This window comes from Puma concolor, chromosome E1 (genome assembly GCF_028749965.1).
Source record: "Puma concolor isolate L17-30 chromosome E1, mPumCon1.1.hap2, whole genome shotgun sequence".
In the NCBI taxonomy this organism is placed as follows: Eukaryota; Metazoa; Chordata; class Mammalia; order Carnivora; family Felidae; genus Puma; species Puma concolor.
The window spans coordinates 62780248-62803388 of record NC_141680.1 but is presented as its reverse complement, the minus strand read 5'-3'; the positions used below and the strand labels follow the sequence as shown (position 1 = coordinate 62803388).

Below are 23141 nucleotides of genomic sequence, written 5' to 3'. Positions count from 1 at the left end.
CAGGTGCTTCCTTTGCGCGCCGCGCGGGCGGGGCCGGAAGGGCGGGGCGGACCTTGCGCGCATGCGCCGGTGCACGGCCTGCCGGGAGGCGGAAGCGGAAGCGCGGGTCTCCCGGGAGCGATGGCAGCCGGGGGTCCCAGCCGCTCGGAGCGCAAGGCGGCGGAGCGGGTCCGGAGGCTGCGGGAGGAGCAGCAGCGGGAGCGCCTCCGTCAGGTACGCCGCCGCCCGCCCCGCGCCGCGCCCCCGCCCCGCGCCGCCCTCACCGCCTGCCCCGCGCCCGCAGGTGTCGCGCATCCTGAGGAAGGCGGCAGCGGAGCGCAGCGCCGAGGAGGGCCGGCTCCTGGCCGAGAGCGAGGACCTGGTGACCGAGCTGCAGGGCCGGAGCAGGCGGCGCGAGGGCCTGAAGCGGCGGCAGGAGGAGGCGAGTCCCGGGGCTCGGTCGGCGCGGGGCTCGGTCGGCGGGCCGCCGGGGCCGGACCTCTAGCCGGGCGGGGGCGGGGCTTACGGCCGGCCTCGGCGTCTCGGCAGGTGTGCGACGACCCGGAGGAGCTGCGGAGGAAAGTGCGGGAGCTGGCCGGCGCCGTCCGGAACGCCAAGTACCTGGTCGTCTACACGGGCGCCGGCATCAGCACGGTACGGCGGCGAGGCGTGGGCGGCCGCGCCCCGGCGTCGGCTCCCAGGTCCGGGAGAAACCCGGAGCGCCGGGGGCGGGTGTGGGGCGCCCCCTTCTGGGTGACTGACCCCAGGACCGCGGAGAGCACAGTCGAGAAGCTCGGAAGGACTCAAACTTCGTTGAGGGCATAAATACGTGTAAACACTTGCAGTTTTTGTGATACCCCGTTCGAGGCAAGAAGGGAAGAGGGGTGAAACAGGACATAATACGTTAGTGCCTGCAGGCACCTCCTCGTTTCAAGTCCGGGAGGTTAACTCACTGTCCCAAGGTTATGTGGGTAGAGTGAAGCCCCAGACCGTCTCCCGATTCCGCGTTCGTTGTTATTTTCTGAATGTTGAAGGAAAGTAAGTAGAACGCGAGGTAGTTAGAATTAGAGTACACCAGGTAAAGAAGAGAAACGCGTTGGGTTTGGGGACATTTTATTGAGAACCTATCTCGGGCCATCGAACACGGCTAGCTTTGAGAGTGTTACCTGTCCACGTAATGGGTGCCTGTCGAGTGTGACCCATGTGTGGGCCCGGCAGAGGTGAACACTGAGGATTTCTGGCCTCGGGGAGGCCGCAGGTGATGAGGGGATGGCAGTAGCTGGCCGGGCCGGGTTGCCAGAGCAGACATGCAGACACGCCCTCCGCGGTCTCAGAGAGCTGGGACATCCATCCAGCTTGCTTTCTGTGCCAGGCGGCATTGAGGCTGGGCCTTGAAGGTTGACTAAGGTTTTACAGGAGAGGGCCAAGGGAAGATCCAGCGAGATCATGTAAGGGGCGCTGACCGTCCTAACTTGCAGACCCTGGTGGTCGGGTCTCCGTCCTCCAGTCATTCCTGTCGTCTCTCAAAGTCCTGCTCTTTAGTTTGCTCTGAGCATCACTGTTTGAGGTTTCTCTTTTCAGTGTGATTCAGAACCACACTGCTTGGGGTGGGCATTTTTCTGAGCCTAAGCCGCAGGGAGGAGACGGGGCTCCCCAGAAGGGATGTCACTCACAGCCTAGGGAATGTAAGACTCCTTGCTCCGAGCACACCTTCTGTCTTCTCTCGTGGTGGTTTCGTTTCTCTGCATTGAGAAGTAGGGACATTCAGGGTGTTTAGCTCGTCTGGAGAGATTGGCTCTCTTTGTCAAGGGAGGTCAGGAAACACCGTATCGGGTGTCAGAACTGGGACAGACCAGCGCTCCTACCTAGGGTGCCACCATTTGCTAAGTGTTTCCTGAGCGCTGGCTCGGCCCTGGGGACACACAGATCAGCCTGACCCGTCCTCTCCCTTGGTTTGGAGGACAGATGGGGCTGCAGAGCCCAGGTTGTGCTGGTGCCGGAGAGGCTCCCGGAGGAGGCGGGACTCCTTGGAAGCCAGAGGGAGGAGCTAGACCGGGTCGGGGCAGGGGTCCGGGCAGAGGGAAGGAGCCACTCCATCTGGGTTCAGGCAGGTTGGACTAGGAAATGCTGAGCCTGTGGAATGAACGGAGGCCAGGGCACAGACGAGTCTGGAACACATCAAGAGAAAAACGTTGAGTTTTCGTTTGGGGGAATTTTGCCAGTTCCCGTAGTGATGCATTTTCACTGGCCTCGTCCTTCTGAACATGCAGGCAGCCTCTATCCCAGATTACCGGGGCCCTCATGGAGTGTGGACGCTGCTTCAGAAAGGGAGAAGCGTTAGGTAAGCAGCCTGATGCAGCCTTCCCAGCCAGTCGAGCAGAGGCAGCTTGGGCCTGACCTCACAGCTCCCCACGCCTTTGCTTCCCTCCCACCTGGCAGTGCCGCTGACCTGAGTGAGGCCGAGCCAACCCTCACCCACATGAGCATCGCCCGCTTACACGAGCAAAAGCTGGTAAGAGCCCGGTGTGGCTAGCTAGTATACTTGCCGGGTCCCTGGCACAGGACCTGGAGGGCCACCTTTGTGCCCACATGGCAACTGCATCATACCTCTGTCCCAGGGACCCCTGGGATAAGTGCCCACAGAGTGTTTTAGACTCCAGTGCTGCTTTTTCAAGAGAAGGGTAGTCTCTCGCGTGAATCGTAGGGCCGGCCTCAGGCCAAGAGCCGCTGGTGGCTTTTCCCCCCTGTGTTTCGTGTGTGTTTCTCTCACATTGTCCCCACAGACCTCAGAAGCCACCTAGGTACAGGGGAGGCTTGTGGGAACTCTAAAGACCCTCTGCCGAGCACTTTCAACCAAGTAGGGAAGGGTCAGTCCTCCTGGTCCTTCAGTGACCTGAAACATAATGACCCAAGAGAGTGTCACTTCGGGCCCCAGCCCCTTCCCTGCCGAGAGCAAACAGCTGCACTCCCAGCTCGCTAAGTGCTTCCGGGTTGGTCGGGGGCAGCTTGGGTTCCCCCCCACCCCCACCCCCCACCCCCCACGACCTGCTGCTGGGACCGGCCTGCCGCTCCGGTTTTGCCTGTGAGGCTCCGCACGGGGTCGGGTCGGAGCTGCCCTGGTTTGGGGACTCTGGGCAGGGTCAAGGACTGCCACTACTGAGCACGGCCCCTCACAGGCCACCTGCTGACTTGCCCTTACTTGCCCCGCAGGTGCAGCACGTGGTGTCTCAGAACTGTGACGGGCTCCACCTGCGGAGCGGGCTGCCGCGGACGGCCATCTCGGAGCTCCACGGGAACATGTACATTGAAGTGAGCGGTCTCTCTGGGATTCGCGGGCCTGTGCGGGCCAGCGGCTCCTGCTCACGGCGCCCTCTCCTCCTCAGGTCTGTACAGCCTGCACACCCAACAGGGAATACGTGAGGGTGTTTGATGTGACTGAGCGCACCGCCCTGCACCGGCACCAGACGGGCCGGGCCTGCCACAAGTGTGGGGCCCAGCTCCGGGACACCATTGTGCACTTTGGGGAGCGGGGCACGCTGGGGCAGCCTCTGAACTGGGAGGCAGCCACTGAGGCTGCCAGCAAGGCAGACACGATCCTGTGTTTAGGTTCCAGCTTAAAGGTACGTGAACAGCGCCGCGGACGGGACCGGAGGGGAGGGGAGAACTGCCAGTCCCTGGCCAGTTCAGTGTTAGAAGCTAGCTTCCTGTAGCTTCGTTCGCTGTTGTGCATGTGGTCTTTCTGTCCGTCTGTCCGTTCCTGCAGGTTCTAAAGAAGTATCCACGCCTCTGGTGCATGACCAAGCCCCCCAGCAGGCGGCCCAAGCTCTACATTGTAAACTTGCAGGTAACTTGAGCATCCAGAGACACCTCCTTAGACCTGGGCCTTAGAACAGGAGAACCAGAGAGTTCCTGGATGTTCGTGTCCTGGGTCACAGAGATATGGCAAGAAAGGGCCATTGGGAAGAAGTGAGGTATCCTCACTCGCCTTCCCCTGTCCCCAGTGGACCCCGAAGGATGACTGGGCTGCCCTGAAGCTTCATGGGAAGTGTGATGACGTCATGCAGCTCCTCATGGACGAGCTAGGCCTGGAGATCCCCCGCTACAGCAGGTGAGGGGGGCACGGGTGCATCCCCCCCCTTCCCTGCCCTGTGTGGATGGACCGCGTCTGTCTTTTCTCGTGAACTGAGTGTAGAGAATGCTCTGAGTTGTCGCAGATGGTGTCTGAGGCGTGACCCCAGCTTGGTGGCCTCTGCCAGCAAGGGGGAGTGGCAGAGGCATCAGCTGAGGCCCCCTGGCTGGTGTGACTCCCCATGGGGAGAGAGAATGTGCCAGTGTGTGCCTGGAGAGCCCCCCTCCTACCTCCGACAGCCTGGACGCGAAGGTGCCTTGAAGGGACGTGGTCTCGGCATCTCCAGACAGGATCTCGGTGCACTCGGTTCGGGGAGCTGGCGTACTTTGGGGAAGCTTAAACTGTACCTTAATACAGAATTTGTGATAATTTAGACGTGGTGTATGTATTGAGTAAAAAGTTTACACTTTCTTTCTCTGTGAATTTTCAGGGTCTTATAGGGGAAATCAATAACTTCTTTTAATCAAAGGGTTCAAGAATTAAGGATCCCTTCACCTTCTGGGCCTGGCAATTCTTGTATGTTATGTTTGTGCTGTTCTGTAATGTGGGCCTATTGTGTACTGTATTTTTTTTTTTTTACATTAACTTAGCTCATTTTCTTTATCAGTGCTTTATCTGTATCTTAAGTTTATGATATGTGGTTCTACATCTCCGTCAGACACATGATCTCTTCACGGTGTAGTCTGTAGGCCGCGCCTCCCTAGTCAGCTGGCCTTTCCCGCCCCCCCCCCCCCCATCAGGTCTGGCAGTCTGGGAAGAGGGAGAGGGTCTGGCCCACCCACCCCTGACCATACACTTGAAAGGTGGGACCCAGAGTTGCTAGTGACCAACCGCTGCCCCACCTTGGGCGCGCACAGCCTGCTCGATCACCAGCAAGGACACTGAGTTCTCGGGGGCCGAGCTGGTCTGAATCACTCAGGAACCTTAGCCGTCCGGCAGCTGCTCTGTAGCTCGGGTGTGATGGAACTGCCGCTAGGCAGAGCCTGGCCACAGTTCAGACCCCAGGGGAGGGCAGCAGGGTGACCGCAGTCAGCTTTCCCGCCCTGGGGCAGGTTGTGACCGAGGGGCTCCCAGGCACGTCTGACCCAGCTTTCCCTTTTCGGTAGGTGGCAGGACCCGATCTTCGCCCTGGCGACCCCCCTGCGTGCGGGTGAAGAAGGCACCCACAGTCGGAAGTCGCTGTGCAGGAGCCGCGAGGAGCCCCCGCCCGGAGAGCGAGCTGCGCCACTTAGCTCCGCCCCGGTGCTGGGAGGCTGGTTTGGCAGGGGCTGCACTAAACGCACAAAAAGGAAGAAAGTAACGTAACCCGGTGCTTGGCGGGAACAGTTGGCACTTTGCAGAGGACGGAATGCCTGTTCGTGGGGGGCCCGGCCAGGACTGCCCCGGGGTCCAGCGAGAATCCTCTGGCCGGAAGCCCCCTTGCACCGCTGTGGGCGTCTCCAGGAGGACGCCTCGCCTGTGCAGCCTCTGCATAAAGCGGCGGCGGCCGTGCCGTTCTTTGGGGACAGAGCTCGGGTCGTTGCACAGCTGGCCGGCCGAGAGGAAGCGCGGCTGCCTTACCTCATTCACCAGGCTAGTCTCAGGGGCCTCAACCCTCTTTCTACTACTTCGTACTGAAACCTGTTAACTTTATAGGAACCTCTTTCCATGTGGGGTTTGCGGCAGAGGGGTGGTTTGGGGCCTCGGCTCTCAGCAGCCCTTTTTATTGTTATTAAACATCTCAGCACTGTCCCTCGAGTGTCCTGTGACTGTCCAGCTGGCTCGTGGTGGGGGGCGGGCGCCCCGCCGGGCTCGTGGGGCTGGGGGACGGGCCAGGACGGGGCGGGGACGCTGGGCCCCACGTGGCCCTGCCCCGCCTCTTCGGCCAGGTGCGCTTACGCTATTGGCCGCGCGGGGGAGACGGACTTTCCGGAGGCCGCCGGGCGGGGCGGGGGCAGGGCTCGGCGGTGGCGGCTCACGCCATTGGCCACGCGCCGAGGGGCGGGGCTCGGTTCCGGGGCGGCCCCGTAGCTCACGCCATTGGCCGCGCGCTGTAGGCGCGGGCGGGGCGCTGGGGGGCGGGACGGTGCTCGCCATTGGCCGCGCGCGGCGGGTGAGGCCCGCGTGACGCCGCGTGCGCCGGGTGGGGCGGGGCCGGCGGGCGGCGGCCGCTGGGAGTCGGGGAACCGGCCGGTCAGCGCCGCCGCTGCGGGGCCATGATCCGGAACGGGCACGGGGCGACCCGGGGCGCCGAGCCGCCGGGGCCGGGGGGCAGGCGCGCCGTGCGAGTGTGGTGCGACGGCTGGTGAGCGCGGGCGGCCGGGGCGGGGGCGGCTGGGCTGGGGCCGCCGCCCGGAGACGTGCCTGTGGCCCGGCCTGCGCCCGGTGTCCGGGGCGGCCGTGGATCGCGAGGGGCGGGCAGCGAGCCGGGGCCGACCCGCGCCCGCCCCGCCGCGGACGGCTGTGGGCCACAGCCCCCCGGCGCTGCCGCTCCCGCCGCTAAGCCGCCCGCCCGAATCTTGGCCGGTGGCAGCGCGGGGCGAGGGTGTCCGGTCCCCGCGACAGGAATCACGTTGGTGTTGTGAGGTGCGCCCCCTCGGAAGGAGCCGTGTGCTGCCCAGCTCGCCTATCGCTAGATCGGAGAGATTCCCCTGGGTTGTCTGGGCAGGGATCAGGGCAGGACTTGCTGGTGTCCCAGACCCCCAGTGAGGCCCCCAGGTCCCTGGGGCCATCCCAGGAGGGTTACAGTGCCCCCTCCCTTCTCTCTTCTGGCCAGCCAGACAGCTGGACTTGTTTCAAGATAAGTTTGGGGCTGTCAACAGATAAGAGGAAGACTGACCTCTACTGAGGTCTTGCCACCTAGAGTGCTTTCTCCCACCTTTACTTAATAGAATCCGAGAGAGGGCAGTCCCCATCCCTGCTAGCTTACAGCTTCCAAGGAGAGCACGAGGGACTGCCGTGACTTTGCAGCTGCACCACAGTCACCCGGGGCAGAGGGAGCGTGGCTTCTGTTGGTGGACTCTGACCTTGGCCCTGGCCGGGCTGGGCCCCTACCCCAACAGGCCACCCATGGCCACACGGCCACAGTAGCTAGGACACACCCTGCACCCCTGGCCCAGCCCGTGCAGTGAGCTTAAGGACCAGCCGTGCCTCTGGATTTGGACTTTTCTTCCCTCACCCCAGGGCCGGAGCCATGTGACCCCACAGGCTTCTGTGCCGGGACTGGTGCACTGTGGCGGGAGTAGCAGGTGGCATGGAGTGGAAGAGGGTCACCTGGAGAAGCGGGGGCAGTGTCACCTACTCAGGAGACAACATGAAGCTAGAAGAAAACAAAGCTCCTGTGGGGCTAACTTGGGGCCCCCAGAGAAACGTGCGGGTTCCCCTCGGCACATGCGGGGAGCCCGTGAGTCTTCAGCTGAGAAGTTACTCTTAACCAGGCCTAGATCAAAGGATAAGAGCTCTACAACCAGAGGCCAGGGAGGTGGTGGTTGGCCCCAGAGAGCAGAGGCTCGCTGAGTTTCCGGAGGCCAGGGGGGAACAAGCAGGATTTCCGAAGCTAGCTAGTTGCCTTTGCTCACTTTTGGACTTTGTTTTGTGTTGGCCCCAAGACTGTCCACCTGCCTCAGAGTGGAACAGAGTCCAGTCCACTCCTAAGTTACTGTCAGTTTAAAGCTTAAAGGGACTGCCTGCCACAGTTGGCGTTTGGATAGCGGAGGGGCTGAGAGCAAAGGGCAGAGCTCCGTGGCAGGTCTGGGGAGCACAGTATGTGCCGTGCGCTCGCCGGCCCTGGGGACCAGCAGGCCCTGTCCCTGGGCACAGTCCGGCCCCTGTCATGCTTGCCGAATGTGGCCCAGGGTGCGGTGGTGTGGAGAGCCGGGTACCCGCCTCCCCCTGAAAGCCCTGGCTCAGCCCAGACCCCAGGGAGCAGCTCCCAGTGGCGGCTTGTCAGAGGCTGCACCCCCCACACCTCCGCTTCCAGCTGCTCACTGCGTGTCCTCAGCACAGGGACTCAGCACCCTGTCCTTTTCACAGCTACGACATGGTGCATTACGGCCACTCTAACCAGCTGCGCCAGGCACGGGCCATGGGCGACTACCTCGTCGTGGGTGTGCACACCGATGGTAAGCTGGGGCTGCCGCCTTTCACTAACTCTGCAGGGCCCTGCAAAGGGTGAGACCAGACCCAAGGCCGTCTTTCTGAAGATCACAGCTCAGCATGCTCACCCCGACTCCAGACCCAGGCTTAGCGCCCCCAGGGCTTTCCCGCTGTGCGTCTCACATTGAGCAGTGCAGCCAACGGACCAAGCCTCCGGCTCTGCCGCCCACTCCACACACACATCCGCATCGACCTGCTTCCCAGGGCCTTCGAGGACTGAGCACCCACTTGTCAAAGGGAGCGCTTGACTACCTGGAACCCGATGAAGGGACCGTGTAGTTGTCCAGCAAACACATCGTGAGCACCTGCGCTGGCCCGTAGAGGACAGAGCGGTGTCCGCTTGGGTGTGTTCCTGCCCTGTGGGCTGAGGGCGCGGTGACAGAGACAGCTGCCCGCGACGGAGCTCACACGTGGTCAGAGACTGCTCGGTGCCGGGCGGGGGCTTCTGTGGCCCAGCCCCTCCAGAGCTCACGGGTCTCATCCTTGTCGTTTCTCCGGCTCTAGAGGAGATTTCCAAGCACAAGGGGCCCCCGGTGTTCACTCAGGAGGAGAGATACAAGATGGTACGGGCCATCAAGTGGGTGGACGAGGTGGTGCCAGCCGCTCCCTATGTGACCACGCTGGAGACGCTGGACAAGTACAGCTGCGACTTCTGTGTCCATGGCGGTGAGCGGGCGGGGCTGGGGCTCTGGGACCTCCGCACACTTGGGGCAGCAGCACCGAGCCCTCGGGGGATCTGGGAAAGCCCTGGCTCCTTCCCCACTGGCGAGTCCCTGCGTGCCAGGTGGGCCTGGGAGGAGGGTTGGGGGTCCTAAAAGTCTGCGTGGCTCTGGGTCGAGGATCCTCGTTCCCGCGCGTGTGTTGCCCCTTAGATGACATCACACTGACCGTAGACGGCAGGGACACCTACGAGGAAGTGAAGCAGGCTGGGAGGTACAGGTGAGCCGCAGCAAGGGTCCCGCCTTCTCGAGGAGTGGGGCTCGAAGCCTCCCCCGGGCTCTGGCTGCCCGCGAGGAAATTGGCCGTGGCCCGCGTCTAGCGGGCAGGGCCGCAGCGTGGGGGGCTGGCGTGTCGTAGGCCTGCGGCGCCCCACGCGGCGGCTACAGTAGGCGCATGGGGCCGTGACCGGGGAGCGGGTTCTGTCGCCGGTGACTAACCCAGAAGGCCGGCGCGGCCCGGCACGCCCTTGGCAGAGAACGCGCCGCAGGGCAAGACCCGAGAGTCCGGGTGCGGCGGGGGCCGGAGCTGCCACCTCCCCGAGGCTGGCCTGCCCACCCAGCGCCTCACGCTTGGGGTTTAGCAACGTTTTTCCTCTATTCTGTCATTTCCTTCAGTTGATAAAAGCACAGCGGCCTTCCCGCTCTCTGGTCTGCACGCGGCACGGCGGGGGGCTGGGGTGAGCCGGAGGTGGGGCCTCTCGACCCGTGTCCAGGACGCGAGCCCTGACCCCACCTCTGTCCCCAGAGAGTGCAGGCGCACCCAGGGCGTGTCCACCACAGACCTCGTCGGCCGTATGTTGCTGGTGACCAAGGCGCATCACAGCTGTGAGGTGAGTCTGTGGGGGACCTGGGTGGCATCCTCGACGTCCCGGGGCTGAGGACACCGCTGGGAGCGAGGGAGCACCCAGCCTGCCGTGTCCTGACCCCTGTGTGGGCTCCAGGACAGTGAGTCTTGGGGGTCCTGGGGTTGGTCGTGTCTAGAGAGTGAGGCCGCTCAACATCCCGCATCCTTCCGTTCAGGAGATGTCCTCCGAGTACCGGGAATACGCAGACAGCTTTGGCAAGGTGAGCACTGACGTCCCCCCGCCGGGCCGCCCCTGGGGAAAGGCCGGCCAGGCCCCTCACCCAGCCCCCTGCCTTCTGCGCCCTGGCTGGGCACTGACCACCGGGCCTGGCAAACTGGCCGGTCACAGCGGCCCCTGTCTGGTGGCCTCTAACTGGACGGCCTGGTCCTCTCTCCCTTTGTAACCCCCTCACCTGACACCCAGGAAGGAAGGAGACGCTTTCCTCCGAAGGCTCCTCCCAGGTGACCAGAAGGTGGCCTCAGGGTGCTGGATCCCCACAGGGGCCGCGTCCACCGGCGGGCCAGTTGTCAGGCCGTGGCGGTGTTGGCCGCAGTGCCTGCCGTGGCCATGGGGTGGAGCCGTGTCCTGCTGGTCACAGGGACCTTACCCAGCCTGGCCCTGGAATGGACTGGGCATGGCCCGCCGGGCCCCCACCGTCCGGCACACAGACGGTCGAGCGAGCTGGCAGGCTGTGGCTGGGGCTCGGGTTCTGGTCCACGGTCCCTGCTGCCTGCTCCCAGAACAGCCAGGCAGGCAGGTGTGGGCAGCCCCAGACTCAGAGGAGGGGCTCGGGGGTGGGGACGGGTGAAGGACGTGCCTGCGAGGCGTGTCATCGACCAGACCCCTCTCGGCTTACAGTGCCCGGGGGGACGGAACCCCTGGACGGGGGTGTCACAGTTCCTGCAGACGTCCCAGAAGATCATCCAGTTTGCTTCTGGGAAAGAACCCCAGCCAGGGGAGACAGTCATCTACGTGGCTGGCGCCTTTGACCTGTTCCGTATCCTCTGGGACCTAGTGGGAGGGTCGCCGCCGTCCTGGGCCTTCTCTTTGCATAGCCACGTCTGTACCACCGGGCCACGGGACCCAGAGGGGGCCTCACTGACTCCACGGGCCCCCAGACTGGGGTGGAGTGTGAGGGAGCCGGCCGGGGCCCCCAGTTCTGTTACCTGCTCCTTAACCGCGGCATGGACATCGGCCACGTGGACTTCCTGGAGAAGGTGCACGGCCTCGCAGAGAGGCCCTACGTCATCGCCGGCCTGCACTTTGACCAGGTCTCACTCCCTGGACAGCGGATAGGGTGTGGGGGCCCGCGGGGGTTCCTGGGGTGGAGGTTGGGTCGGGGGGCCCACAGGAGGTGAGGTCTTGGATGCTGGTGGAGGCGGACGACACAAACCGGGGCCTCTTCTGGGGACCGGGGCGGCCCCACCCACAAGGGACTGTTGGGGGATCACAGCCCTCACCCGCCCTGGGTTGCCTGCTCACCCGACCTCGCTCTGGCCCTAGGAGGTCAACCACTACAAGGGGAAGAACTACCCCATCATGAACCTGCACGAACGGACCCTAAGCGTGCTGGCCTGCCGGGTACGTGCCGAGGCGGGTGGCCTGGGTGGTGTCTCCTTCCCAGGCTCATGGTCCCAGGGCATCCAGGAGGCTTGGGCTTCCGGCCGGCCAGCCCCACCATGCTGCGCCCCAGGCCCTGCTTCCTTAGCGGCGAGAGCCCTCTCCCGGCACCCTCTGGCCGGGCAGGCTCCTAGCTAACCACCTATGCTCCCTGTCTGCGTAGTACGTGTCGGAAGTGGTGATCGGGGCCCCGTATTCGGTCACGGCGGAGCTCCTGGACCACTTTAAGGTGAGGCTGCTGGCGGGCCAGGTCGCAGGGGAGGCCAGGCTGAGAACACGGCTGCAGCCTCTCCCTAGGAGGGCCCTGAGTGCCGGCGGGGGGGACGGGGGTGGGGGTGGGGGTGGGGGCGGGCTCCCTGATCCCTGCTCCCTCCCCAGGTGGACCTGGTGTGTCACGGGAAGACGGAGATCGTGCCCGACAAGGACGGCTCAGACCCTTACCAGGTGGGTTGTGCTGGGACCCAGGCCGGGTGAGGACTGCCAGTCCAGTGGCACCCAGCTATGACAAGGCAGGTTGCTAACAGGCAGGACTGACAGCACCCGTTCTGGTCTTCCTGAGGGCGCCCCGGGCCCGGGCAGCTGGGCAGTGTCCTCAGGTTCCAGAGGAGGGTCCTCATCTTCTCCCCTCCCCGCTGGCCCCCAGGAGCCCAAGAGAAGGGGCATCTTCTGTCAGATCGACAGCGGGAACGACCTTACCACGGACCTCATCGTCCAGCGCATCATCAAGAACAGGTGGGGGGGGGCCCGGGGGGGGGGGGTGCACAGAGAGCCACGAGGCCCAGGCCCGGGCACACGGCTCACCCTGGCCTGGCCCCCAGGCTAGAGTACGAGGCCCGGAACCAGAAGAAGGAGGCCAAGGAGTTGGCTTTTCTGGAGGCCAGGCGTCGGCAGGAGGTGCATCCCGAGAGGGAGAGTGACTGTGACTTCTGACCAGAGGAAGGTCACCGGAGCGCCCGGGTGCCGGCCCTCCTCCTGCTCTGCTCCCTGCGACTTGAGGGCTTGGCTCCCGCGGTTTTAACAAAGCCTCCAGTGTTCCCTCTGACTGGCCCCGTCTCGGAAGGGCCAGAGTGGAGGACGCTGCCTCCCACCCCTCCGGCCAGGTGCCCTTCCCGCTGAGCCGCACAGAGAGGGCCTGCAGCACGGTGGGGCGGCCCAGCGAACAGGGTGAGCAGAGGGCACCTGCGGCTGGAGGGGCGCTGCCCTGTGTGCCGGTGGAGGCCCAGCTCAGCTCTCCCTGCCCCCGAAGCTCCGCAGACCCAGGACGGCCCTGCTGCCCAGCTCGAGGCGGTGCCCGTTCTGCCCTTGGGATCATTGAAGCCAGCTTCAGGGGAGCAGAGAGCCAAGGGGGGCACCCCCTTTCCGTCTCAGGGTGCAGACCATGCCGTCTCCTGCGTGGATACCTGTTGACCCGTGCGTGGCACGTCCCTGGTGCGCTGGGCCTGGCTGTTGGGTACTGTGCCCCCCGCTTCCCTGGCCGGCCTCGCCGCTCCCCCACAGACTGTTCTTGATTTTGTACCTGACTGGCTGGCGCACAACCCAATAAACCTGGTGGGAGATACTCTGTGTTGGGCTCTTGGCCCCGCTCCCCCGCCCCACCATCCACGTACTGAGGGTGCAGCAGGCAATGTGGCAGCGAGGAACCTCCCCCCCTCCCCAGTTTAGGACCCCAAGATGCTTCAGGCTGAATCCTGTGAAGGGAGGTCCAGATCAGCCTCCCTGGGGCGGGGGACAGGAATCCACCGGGACTCCCGGCAAGTGTGGGGGAGGCCGCTGCAGACCCGGCCGCACCCTCCTCGAGGGTGGGGACCACGTGCTTCGCTGTGGGTCAGAGGAGAGGTGAACGCAGGGCTCCCAGGCCTCAGGAGGGGCCGCCTGGGCCGCGCGCAGCTCTGGTGCTGGGGCCTCTGAGCCGCCCAGACCAGCCCCGAGATGCTGCGCCGCTGGCGGCCTCCCCCCTGCTGCCTGGCCTGTTGGCTCGTTCCTTCAACCCAAGGACCCACTGCCCTATGCTCAGTACTTTGAGGTGTTTGGGGAACCACCCAGGAGCCGCCCCTCCAGCAAGGGACAGCTTTGTCCTCGAGAAAGGAAGCAAGGCAGAGCCAGAGTGGGCATCCCTGAGGCAGGAGGGTTCCCCCTCCCCCCCGTCCCCCCTGGGATAGGGCGGTCACAGAGGAATTCTCTGACCAGGACACTGGAACTGGCTTAGACGACTCAGGCAGCACCTGCCAGGGGAACCCGGGAGCTGTGTGGACAAAGGCAGGGAGGTGAAGGGGCTGGAGAGGCAGGACGTGGAGACCACCTCCGGGGGCGGGAGTGGGAGCCGGGCGTGGGGCTAGGCTTCCAGTGCCCCCAGGAGGGCGGTGTGGATTTGGGGATGGTGCCTCTGTGCGGGCTATCTCACGACAGCCTGGTGGCCCAGAGCCGGGTGGGGGCCGGGAGCGTCTGGAGACAGGCGAGGGCTGCAGGTCGCGCGGCGGCTCCACAAGCCTACCCGCCCGCCCCTCTGCCCCCACTCAGAGTCCGGCTGCGCTTCTCATTTATTCATTTAGCCGTTTACTGCGAGCACGGAGGGGGCACTGGGGGCACCGGCCAGGGCCAGATGAGGTCCAGGTCTCCGCGGTGGTCGGGGCTTAGGCGCTGCGACAGTCAGCAGCGCGGAGCGACAGGAACACGTCCGCCCGGCACTGGAAGGTGGGCCGGCCGTCGGGGAGCCTCTGGCAGCTCTGCAGATTCGGAGTCACGTCCTTGACACACACGGTCTGGGGGCGGGAAGAGGCTGAGGGAGCGACCGACGCCCCCGCCGCCCGCGCCCCCGCCCCCCACGCCCCCCGCCGCCCGCGCCCCCTCCGGCGGCCACACTCACGAGGCTCCGCAGGCTGGGTCGCGGCTCCGCGAAGGCGCCGGCCCGGCCCCGGGGTCCCGCGCCCACGGGGGGCGCGGAGCGGCGCGCGTACGGGGACCTGCGGAAGCCGGACAGCAGTCCCGCGGCGCGGCCCACCGAGTAGTAGCTGGGCCCCGCCGCCTGCTTGTACCACGCGAGGCCGGGCGGCGCCAGCAGCAGGCACAGCGCCAGGGCGGCGGCCACCAGCGGCGCGGAACGGGCCATGGGGACGCGGGGCGGCGGCGGGCGGCGGGGCTCGGAGCTCCAGCCGCGGCCGCCTTATATCTGTGGCCGGCGGGGCGCGGGGGCGGGCGCGGAGCACCTGGCGGGCCCCGCCTCGCGGAGCGAGCAGCCGTGCTGGGCAGCGCCTCCGCGCCTGCCGGGGATCGGGGCCCCATCCTCCCCCACCCCTGCCCGCTCCCTCTGCCCACGGTCCTGCCTGGGTAGAGCCTCAGCCGGAGCAGGGGCAAGCGGGACTGCACCGAACCTCCAACCAGCCGGAGGGCGCGCGGCCCTAAGAGTTCTACCCCTTGGAGGTCCTCAGTGCTCAAGGCTGGGGAGAGAGCCACCGTGCCCTAGGGACACTTTATCCTGCCCTAAAGAGGCACTGATCCCAGGGCCAGGGCTCCCTGAGGGGATCAAAGCCTGGGTGGGCCTGGGTGCCCCACACCCACCGGGCAAGGTTCTACTAACAAGGCTGCTACCACTGAGGTCCTTTAGGAAGAGGTGGGCGGCAAGGCCAGGCCTGACCTCGGGGAAACCAGACCCAGGGACAGCTGACCAGAATCCGCAGGCCCTTCCCACCCAGCTCTGCCCCAGCCGTAGGTGGCCTCGGGAGCCTCAGGCCTCTCGGTGAACCCCAGTGTTCAACAGGAGACGGATCAGACCCAGTCCCTGCCTCAAGGCACAGACAGATGCGAAAACGGCCACCCCGCCGCCGCCGCCGCCGCCGCCGCCGCCGCCGGAGGGCAAGCAGAGTGGCTCACTGGAGGGAGAGAGTTTGCAAAGGCAGGTGGGATGAGCGGGTGCCTCCCGGAGGAGGGAGAGCAGCCCGAGGTTAGGGAGTCCTGAGCAGAGACACATGGCTGGATGTGAGCAGGGCCTGGTGGGCAGCTACGTGTTCAGCCTGAGGCCCAGCGGGCCCGGGGAGGACCAGGCTGGAGCCCACTGCAGAAAAGTCCCAAGTGGCAGGTAAGTGGGAACAGCCTGGAGGAGGGGCTGTGACCTTGGGCAAGTAGGCAAGCCCTCGGAGGTGGCGAGGTTGGGAAACCTGGGAGGCTGCACTCAGGGCCCGACGCTCCAGCGTACAGACGCGTCCCCGTGCCTCGTGTGCACTTCCTGTCACAGAAGAAAATTCCCCAGGCAGGGGAGGCGGGCTGGGGGCAAGCCAGGGCGAGGTCAGGAGACTGCCCAGGAGGGCCCTCCGTGGTGCCGCAGACCACCCCTCCTCCTGACTCCCCGGATACGAATCCAGACACTTTGTAGACACGAAGCCTCAAGAATACAGAGAAGCCCCCTGCCCAGACCCCAGCGGCCAGATGTAACTTTGTTTGCAGGGGCTGTGGGGTGCACCCAAGAGGCTGAGCCCAGGCATCCCTCCCACTCAGTCCCTAAACATCCCGGTCACGTGTCCTCCCCAGGACAGATATCAGCATGGAGGTCCTGGCAGCTAGGTTTCTGGACAAGAGGCATGTGACCTTCAGCTTGGGTAAGGGTGGTGGTCCCCAGGGCCTCTTCTTTTCCTCTGGGTACAACATCCAGATGGGAAGTAGGGTGTCACACAGGTGACCAGGAGGCCAGCCCCTCTGTGTGAACCACCAGTCTTCTGTCCTGGGAGCTGAGGACAAGTAGTGTCACAAGTGCTCAGTGACTAGCCACCCACTAGGCAGATAGACACCCACGAGGCACAGGGCAGGGACCCCAGTGGGGGGTGGGGAGGGTCCACTGAGAATAGACTGGAAGGAGCCAGTGCCAAGTGACTCCCTGCAGCTCCCAGAGACATGCAGCCTACAGCAGGCTCTGTCCAGAAGCGGTCAAGACTCCCAGGGCTGGGACACAGTCCCCAGGGCCCCCCACCTCCCTCCCCAGCAGCTGTGGATTAACAGAGGTGTCCAAAGGAGCTTCCCAAAGGCTGTCCTTCCTCAAATAGAGGATCTCAGACACCCAGGGACACAGATGCCCTTGACATGACCTACACTGGGTAGGTCACAGCCCCGACGAGCTGGCCTCCAACTGGATCACCAGCACCTACTCAGGTATAGCGTTTCAGGAGGGACCGCGGGCAGCTGTGCAGTCAGAGGCCCACAAACTAGTCTGCGGGGTGGCTGGCAGCTTCGAGCAGGTGAGGGGCCAGATGACAGGCCACAGGCCTCCACTCCACCGTTCTTTCGTCCCCCCTGCTGGCACACAACGCGCACCCCAGGGCCTTTGCACCACCAGGCCTTTCGAGACCCCAGTCACTCTTGCCCCAGGCTCTTCTGGCTGATCCTGCACTCCTTCTCCTCCCGGGGTGGTGACTCAGGGCCTGGGTGGCATCATCCAGATGTTTATTCATGAGTTTTCCTATCAAGACATGCCCAGCGGGGCTGCAGCAGCGCCGAGCAAACAGGAGGCCTCCAGCAAGGCTCAGGCAATTCAATGAGTTTTATTTATTGGATAAAAGCGTCAACGCGTGATGAAAAACAAACGCAGCTCCAGTCCTCGTGTCAACCCTGTCACAGCCCAGAGGGGCCGCGTCACTCCTTGAACTTCCATTCCTGGCGGCACATGGGGCAGTGCTGCTGCACCTGCTGTGCGTTGAGCCACTTGAGGATGCAGTGCATGTGGAAGCAGTGGGAGCACTGGCCCCACACCAGGGGACAGTCGTCGCCCGGCACCTTGCCTGTGGGAGGGACAAGAGGACCGTGCACGTCACATGGGGCGGGGGGGGGGGGGCGGCTAGGGATGTCAGGCAGCCGTGGCAGCCCCAGGGGAGGGGGGGGGGGTCTGTGTCCCGAGCCTGTCACACGCTGGGTTTCAGGAAAGCCCGAAATCAGGAGCGTTAACGCGCCTCTGCGGTGTGCCCCCCAACAAAGGTCAGCAGTGACCCCCACGGGAATCACCCTCCCCTCCCCTGCGGGGGCTCAGTTCCAGGGAGCGCTCTGGCCTAGCCCGCAGACCATCTACAGATGCACCACAGTTCTGCCACGAAACCTGCCACAGGAGATCACAGCAGGAACGCATCTAGGTTACCCGTCCCCCCAGCCCCCAGCCCCCAGAGCCACCCATCTGAAGAGTGAGCTGTTTCTCCCGATCAAGAGAAGAGCTGGGGCCTTGGGACTGGGACAGAGGTTCCTCTCCCAGGCGGCAGTGACCCAGTGCAGGAAGAGGGGGTGGGGGGGACCCTATGGCGTTTACCGCCCTGCCTGTCAGCAGCTGGGAGTGAGCACAGTGCTGCCACCCACCCCCTTTTCATTTCTGGTCCGAAAGGGCCCCGCCTCCAAGGCCAGGCGCGAGCCGCTGGCTTTTGCCGGAACAAGCCACCTCCACCTACCTTCACTGAGAGGACGTCCACACTGCCCCAAATCAGGACAAAAACGGGTCCCTCTGATTTCCCAGAATCAAGAAAATCCCATCACACAGCTGGTGCCAACAGAGGAGGACGACCTCCGCAGGCCCGGGTCGAAGTCCCCCCCAGGCTTTGAGAGCTGTGGCCTCTTATCCCCACCCCTCCTGGGGTGGCCGTCCCCCCACCTCACTGCCCTGGGGGTCCTCTACGCGTACCGAATGCTGTGTCCACGTGTCACTGGTGCACAAACACAGGGGACCAGATGGACACACTGGGGCCAGGACACACAAGACATCCTGTCGTGGCAACAGCTGTTTCCACACATATCTTAAACGCAAGTCTGGGGGCTCTCTGAGCACAGACCCTGCCTTTCGACTCCTGTGACCACGGACGGCCCTTCCTCCCGCCACCAAACAGAGGTGCTCGACCCTGCAAAATCACAGCGCTCCCACCGGGCTCTGTTCCCGCTGACCTGGGGCTGGGGGCCCGGCAGTGCTCTGTGGCCTGCCCGTCACCCCCCGCCCCCCCGGCGGACAGGAGGCCAGGGCACACGGTGTATCAGGGCGGCGGCCACTTGCGGAGCAGTAGCCCAGCCAGGCAGCTGGTGTGGGTGCCAGGCCAGGAACCTTCCAGGTCTACTGTCAGCATCAGCTACCCTGTCCCTGCGCAGCCCCCGCCCCACAGTGGCGCGTGCACCCCACCAAGTCAGAAAAGAGCCACCGCTATGCCTTTTTCACCTGTCTGGGGCAAAAACTCCTTTTTCTAACAAAACATCACTCCCTTTCTGAAATTTTTATGACAAAACCAGAAAATCATACCCTTAGCAAGTATGGAATTATTGAACTCGCTCTGCCCCCCCCAGGCACGGGAGGGATGGGTGCTGGGGGGTGAGCAGGACCCTGTGCCAGGAGCCCATGTGGTATGACACGTGACGGAGACTACATCCCACCCCACCCCCACCCCTAAGGCCTTCCCAAGCCCAGCAGAAGTCAGCTTGGAATCACCCCTATGAAATTAGAGTCGCTTTGGAAAAGAGGATCCAAGACGGTGGGCAGGAGCTAGCGCTCCGGGGGGTGGGGGAGAACGGGCCACGCTGTCCACGTGAGGCAGGGCGAAGGCAGGAGCCGCTTCCAGAACTCCGTACTGTCCCCGCAGGCAGGCAGCCTGCTTCAGGCTCTGACGGGCACCCGAGCACGAGGTCGGTGACTCACGCAAGGGCTGGCTGGTGTCCTTTGTAATGAAAAGCCCCCGCAAGGAGACCTTTACTCCCAAAGCCCTCAGGGACAGGGAGCAGATTTAAGACAGCCTCAGTCACCCTGGGTTCTTCACAAGAGCTCAATTTTAGCAAGAGAAACCCCGCCTCACTTAATCTGTACAAAGAGCACCACAGGCTTGTCAAACACTCTGCACGTTACAACCGGCTCTCACAGTTAACCTCGAGTCTGAACACGAGACTCTAGATCCCCCACTCTGGGGCGCCTGGGGGGCTCAGTCATTTGGGCTGCTTGGGTCACGGTCTCAGGATTTGTGGGTTCTACCCCCCACGTCGGGCTCTGCGCTGCCTGCTTAGGATTCTGTCCCTGTCTGCCCCTCCCTTGCTCGTGTGCGCTCTCGCTCTCAAAATAAATAAACTTTAAATCCCCTACTCTCTGCAGCAACAGACCCACTTCCACAAAACCTGAGCACCCCCTTAAACGCAGAGATGCCTGGCTACAGGCCCAGTGGAACCTGCCCTCTGTGGGCTGTGTGGAGTGCCACCTGTCAGACACAGGCTCACTCTGCCACACCCAGTCGAGGGCAATGTTCCAGACTTTTCTTTTCAGAAGGTAACAGTCTGTTGCTTAGGAGGAAGCTGCAAATGCATGCCCTTCCAGGCTCCCGTAGCCCTCTAAGAATGATTGAAATAAGGGCACCTGGGTGGCTCAGGTGGGTAGGTGTCTGACTTCAGCTCAGGTGGTCATCTTGCGGTTCGTGAGTTCGAGCCCCCCGTCGGGCTCTGTGCTGACAGCTCGGAGCCTGGAGCCTGCTTCCCGCTTCCCATTCTGTGTCTCCCTCTCTCTCTGCCCCTCCCCTGCTTACACTCTGTCTCTCTCTCTCTCAAAAATAAATAAACATTAAAAAAAAATCAATAACATGGGGCGCCTGGGTGGCGCAGTCGGTTAAGCGTCCGACTTCAACCAGGTCACGATCTCACGGTCCGTGAGTTCGAGCCCCGCGTCGGGCTCTGGGCTGATGGCTCAGAGCCTGGAGCCTGTTTCCGATTCTGTGTCTCCCTCTCTCTCTGCCCCTCGCCCGTTCATGCTCTGTCTCTCTCTGTCCCAAAAATAAATAAACGTTGGAAAAAAAAAAAAAATTAAAAAAAAAAAATCAATAACAAAAATACCACAAAGAAGAAATCTGATAAAACCTGGCAGTGGACACGGTGTGAAAAACATGACTTTGCTAAAGGGTCAGCTGCCTCGGAAAGGTTAAGAGAAGGGGGGAACAGGGGCTTGTTGCAGATTCAACAGCCAAGGCAGAGCAAAGCAAGCAAGCACTCACCGATCCTGCTCACACCATCAAGGACAGAGACGTCGACAGACAACAGGAAAAATCTGAGCAAGGACTAAGCACAGGGGTAACACTAAGGACTCATCACCACGTCTGACGCGACAGCACTGCCGGTAAAAAACCCAAGTCACAGCTAGAGACTCTGCAGGAGTCCAGTGAAACATCCTATTTATCTGTTACCATAACACACTTGAAAACCCTGAGGCAAACATGGAAACTTTCCTCAGGCATTGTTACCCTACATCCCGGATGCATCCTGGATGCGGGGAAGGGGTATCCTTATAATATTCCACTTTTTGTTCGCTTGAGAATCTTTAAAGACTTTTTTTTTTTTTTTTTAAATTTTTTTTTTTTTCCAACGTTTATTTATTTTTAGGACAGAGAGAGACAGAGCATGAACGGGGGAGGGGCAGAGAGAGAGGGAGACACAGAATCGGAAACAGGCTCCAGGCTCTGAGCCATCAGCCCAAGGCCTGACGCGGGGCTCGAACTCACGGACCGCGAGATCGTGACCTGGCTGAAGTCGGACGCTTAACCGACTGCGCCACCCAGGCGCCCCTCTTTAAAGACTTTTAACACGTCTTTGTACCCCGTGTATTTTTGTTTTTTTAAACATTTTTTTTTTTAACGTTTTTTATTTATTTTTGAGACAGGGAGAGACAGAGCATGAACCGGGGAGGGTCAGAGAGAGGGAGACACAGAATGTGAAACAGGCTCCAGGCTCTGAGCTATCAGCACAGAGCCCGACGCGGGGCTCGAACCCACGGACCGCGAGATCATGACCCAAGCCGAAGTCGGCCGCTTAACCGACTGAGCCACCCAGGCGCCCCTTAAACATTATTTAAGTAGGGGGAGCCTGGGTGGCTCAGTCGGTTAAGCGTCTGACTTCAGCTCAGGTTGCAATCTCCTGGTTCATGAGTTGGACCTCTGAGTCGGCCCTCGTCGGGCTCTCGGGCTCTCTGCTGTCAGTGCGGAGCCTGCTGGGAATCCTCTGCCTCTGCCCCCCTCTCTCCCTGCCCCTCCCCTGCTTGCTTGTGCACATGCGCACGCATGCACATGCTCTCTCCCTCTCAAAAATATTTTTAAAGTTTACTTATTTTGAGAAAGAGAATACATGAGCAGCTGAGGGGCAGAGAGAGAGAGAGAGAGAGAGAGAGAGAGAGAGAGAGAGAGAGAGAGGGATCGAGAATCCCAAGCAGGCTCCAAGCTGAGAATTCGGAGCCCAACTTGGGACTCCAATTTATGAACCGTGAGGTCACGATCTGAGCCCAAATCAAGAGTCAGACTCTTAACTGACCGAGCCACCCAGGCGCCCCCTTGCCCCATGTATTTCATAGCTGAGTTTGATTACAATAAAAGGCTACAACCCTTTTCCTTACAAAACTTTTGATGGGGTCTCTATACAAACATGTGATCAAACCACTTGGCTTTCTTCTGCCAACTTTTCTTCTTGAGGACAGGGGCCCCAAAACCCAGGCACTTTGTGCAGGTTATTTCCGGGGAGACGCCAAGACCAGGCCAGCAGGCAAAGCTCAAGAGGGAGGGAACACAGGGGACACTCACAGTCTGGGCAGCAGCCATTAAAGGCCATCCGACAGATGCCACAGTTCTCGTCGTTGGCCACCCAGAGCCAAGTGGCCACGCCATTCCAGCACTTAATCTTCACCTTCATGGTGGTGGAGCCTGCGAGCAGAGGAAAGAGATCAGCGGGCTACATTCAGCCTGCTCAGCTACAGCATCTAGGCCCCCAGGGATCAAGAGGGTCAGGAACCGATGCCCAGGCTGAGAAATCCAGAGGGGTGAGTGAGCACAAATCTGCCTACAAGGTGGCGGGGGCAGGACCGGGACCTCCTTGGGAGGACCAAGCGCCCCAAGAGCTAGGCTCCCTACATTTTCAGAGCATCCGCAGTCTACCCTGCGTCCACCAAAGGGTGCATGGGCGTTCAACAATATTTGCAAAAACGTGCCATACAGTGCTTTTCAAAGGCATAAAACTAACTTGGGGTTAACAAATGAAGACCCAGACCCGGCTAACGAGGAGGTCATGCCAAGGAACAACCACTCAGCCCGCGGTCCCGGTCGCGGGCTCGGTCGCCAGCTAGGCAAGCTGCGGGCCGCCTCCTCCCCCGCCGCCGCCGCCACCGCCACCAAAAGGGGACCTGGTTGCTGGGTAGGGGGATGCGGGCCGGGACCCGGGGCTCAGGCTCGGTGAGAAGGTGGGGCGCGGAGAAGGACGCAGAGGCGGACGTGGGAGACGGTGGGGCGCGGGGAGAGGGGAACGCGCGGGAAAAGGGTGAGGGCGCAGAAAAGGAGGAACGCGGATTGAGAGCGCGGGGAAGGGATGGGGGCCGAGCGCGGAGACAGGGCGCAGGGAAGCGGTAGGAGCAGGTAGAAGGTGTGAGGCGCGGCGAAGGGGTGCGGAGCAGGAGTGCGGGGGCGGGGAGGGGCGCGCGGAAGAGGCGGGAGCGCGGCGAGAGGGTGTGGGCGGGGTGAAAGGTGCGGGTTCAAGGCTCGGAGTGGGGAGGGGCGGCGCGCCAGGCCCGCCCCAACGGCCGCGCTCCGCCCCGCGCTGTCGCACCTCCGCCGGCCTAACCGCGCGCTGCCCCGCCCGCCTTCCGTTGGCAGCGCCCGCGCGGGAAGGTATAAAAACGACCGCGGCCACTGCCCGGCACCTCACAGCTGCGCCCGCCGAACTCCCGCCTCGGCGCGCACGCGCCGCCCCGCCCCCGCAGCCCGC

General features: G+C 63.0%; 4 protein-coding genes and 1 long non-coding RNA gene across 8 annotated transcripts; 2 read left to right on the top strand and 3 right to left on the bottom strand.

The window, feature by feature from the left end:
• The first annotated feature begins 55 nt into the window (after positions 1–55).
• SIRT7 (sirtuin 7) lies at positions 56–5839 on the top strand. Of its 2 annotated transcripts, XR_015244359.1 has the most exons (11): positions 56–213; positions 284–421; positions 529–633; positions 2250–2320; positions 2419–2491; positions 3190–3288; positions 3363–3599; positions 3743–3823; positions 3981–4087; positions 4539–4624; positions 5215–5354. XR_015244359.1 is itself a non-coding variant. In XM_025927570.2 (10 exons), the coding sequence occupies exons 1-10, from the start codon at positions 121–123 to the stop codon at positions 5411–5413; spliced, it is 1203 nt and encodes a 400-aa protein (XP_025783355.1). In that variant the 5' UTR covers positions 56–120; the 3' UTR covers positions 5414–5839. The 2 variants fall into 2 exon arrangements, 1 of the variants encoding a protein (XP_025783355.1); XM_025927570.2 differs by lacking the exon at positions 4539–4624 and having other exon boundaries at positions 5215–5839.
• Positions 1076–5216, bottom strand: LOC147574604 (uncharacterized). Its single transcript, XR_015244360.1, has 3 exons — positions 4951–5216; positions 4339–4455; positions 1076–2147 (listed from the first exon to the last, which is right to left on the bottom strand). It is a non-coding gene; the product is annotated as an uncharacterized LOC147574604 (long non-coding RNA).
• Positions 5840–6231: 392 nt separating the features above from the next.
• Positions 6232–12984, top strand: PCYT2 (phosphate cytidylyltransferase 2, ethanolamine). The gene is made up of 13 exons (XM_086688273.1): positions 6232–6392; positions 8120–8208; positions 8747–8908; positions 9115–9181; positions 9707–9791; positions 9982–10026; positions 10665–10805; positions 10997–11077; positions 11310–11387; positions 11590–11655; positions 11805–11870; positions 12070–12158; positions 12245–12984. The coding sequence occupies exons 1-13, from the start codon at positions 6304–6306 to the stop codon at positions 12354–12356; spliced, it is 1170 nt and encodes a 389-aa protein (XP_086544399.1). The 5' UTR covers positions 6232–6303; the 3' UTR covers positions 12357–12984.
• Positions 12985–13951: 967 nt separating this feature from the next.
• On the bottom strand, positions 13952–14615 carry NPB (neuropeptide B). The gene is made up of 2 exons (XM_086688272.1): positions 14290–14615; positions 13952–14185 (listed from the first exon to the last, which is right to left on the bottom strand). Exons 1-2 carry the CDS (start codon positions 14530–14532, stop codon positions 14057–14059), a joined length of 372 nt encoding a protein of 123 aa, XP_086544398.1. The 5' UTR covers positions 14533–14615; the 3' UTR covers positions 13952–14056.
• A 2317-nt stretch (positions 14616–16932) lies between these two features.
• ANAPC11 (anaphase promoting complex subunit 11) lies at positions 16933–23129 on the bottom strand. 3 transcript variants are annotated; one of them, XM_086688260.1, is made up of 3 exons: positions 22983–23129; positions 21968–22087; positions 16933–17188 (listed from the first exon to the last, which is right to left on the bottom strand). In XM_086688260.1, the coding sequence occupies exons 2-3, from the start codon at positions 22074–22076 to the stop codon at positions 17043–17045; spliced, it is 255 nt and encodes an 84-aa protein (XP_086544386.1). In that variant the 5' UTR covers positions 22077–22087; positions 22983–23129; the 3' UTR covers positions 16933–17042. The 3 variants fall into 3 exon arrangements, with proteins under 3 accessions (XP_086544386.1, XP_086544388.1, XP_086544387.1); XM_086688262.1 differs by lacking the exon at positions 22983–23129 and adding an exon at positions 22404–22900; XM_086688261.1 differs by lacking the exon at positions 22983–23129 and adding an exon at positions 22431–22900.
• Positions 23130–23141: the final 12 nt, after the last annotated feature.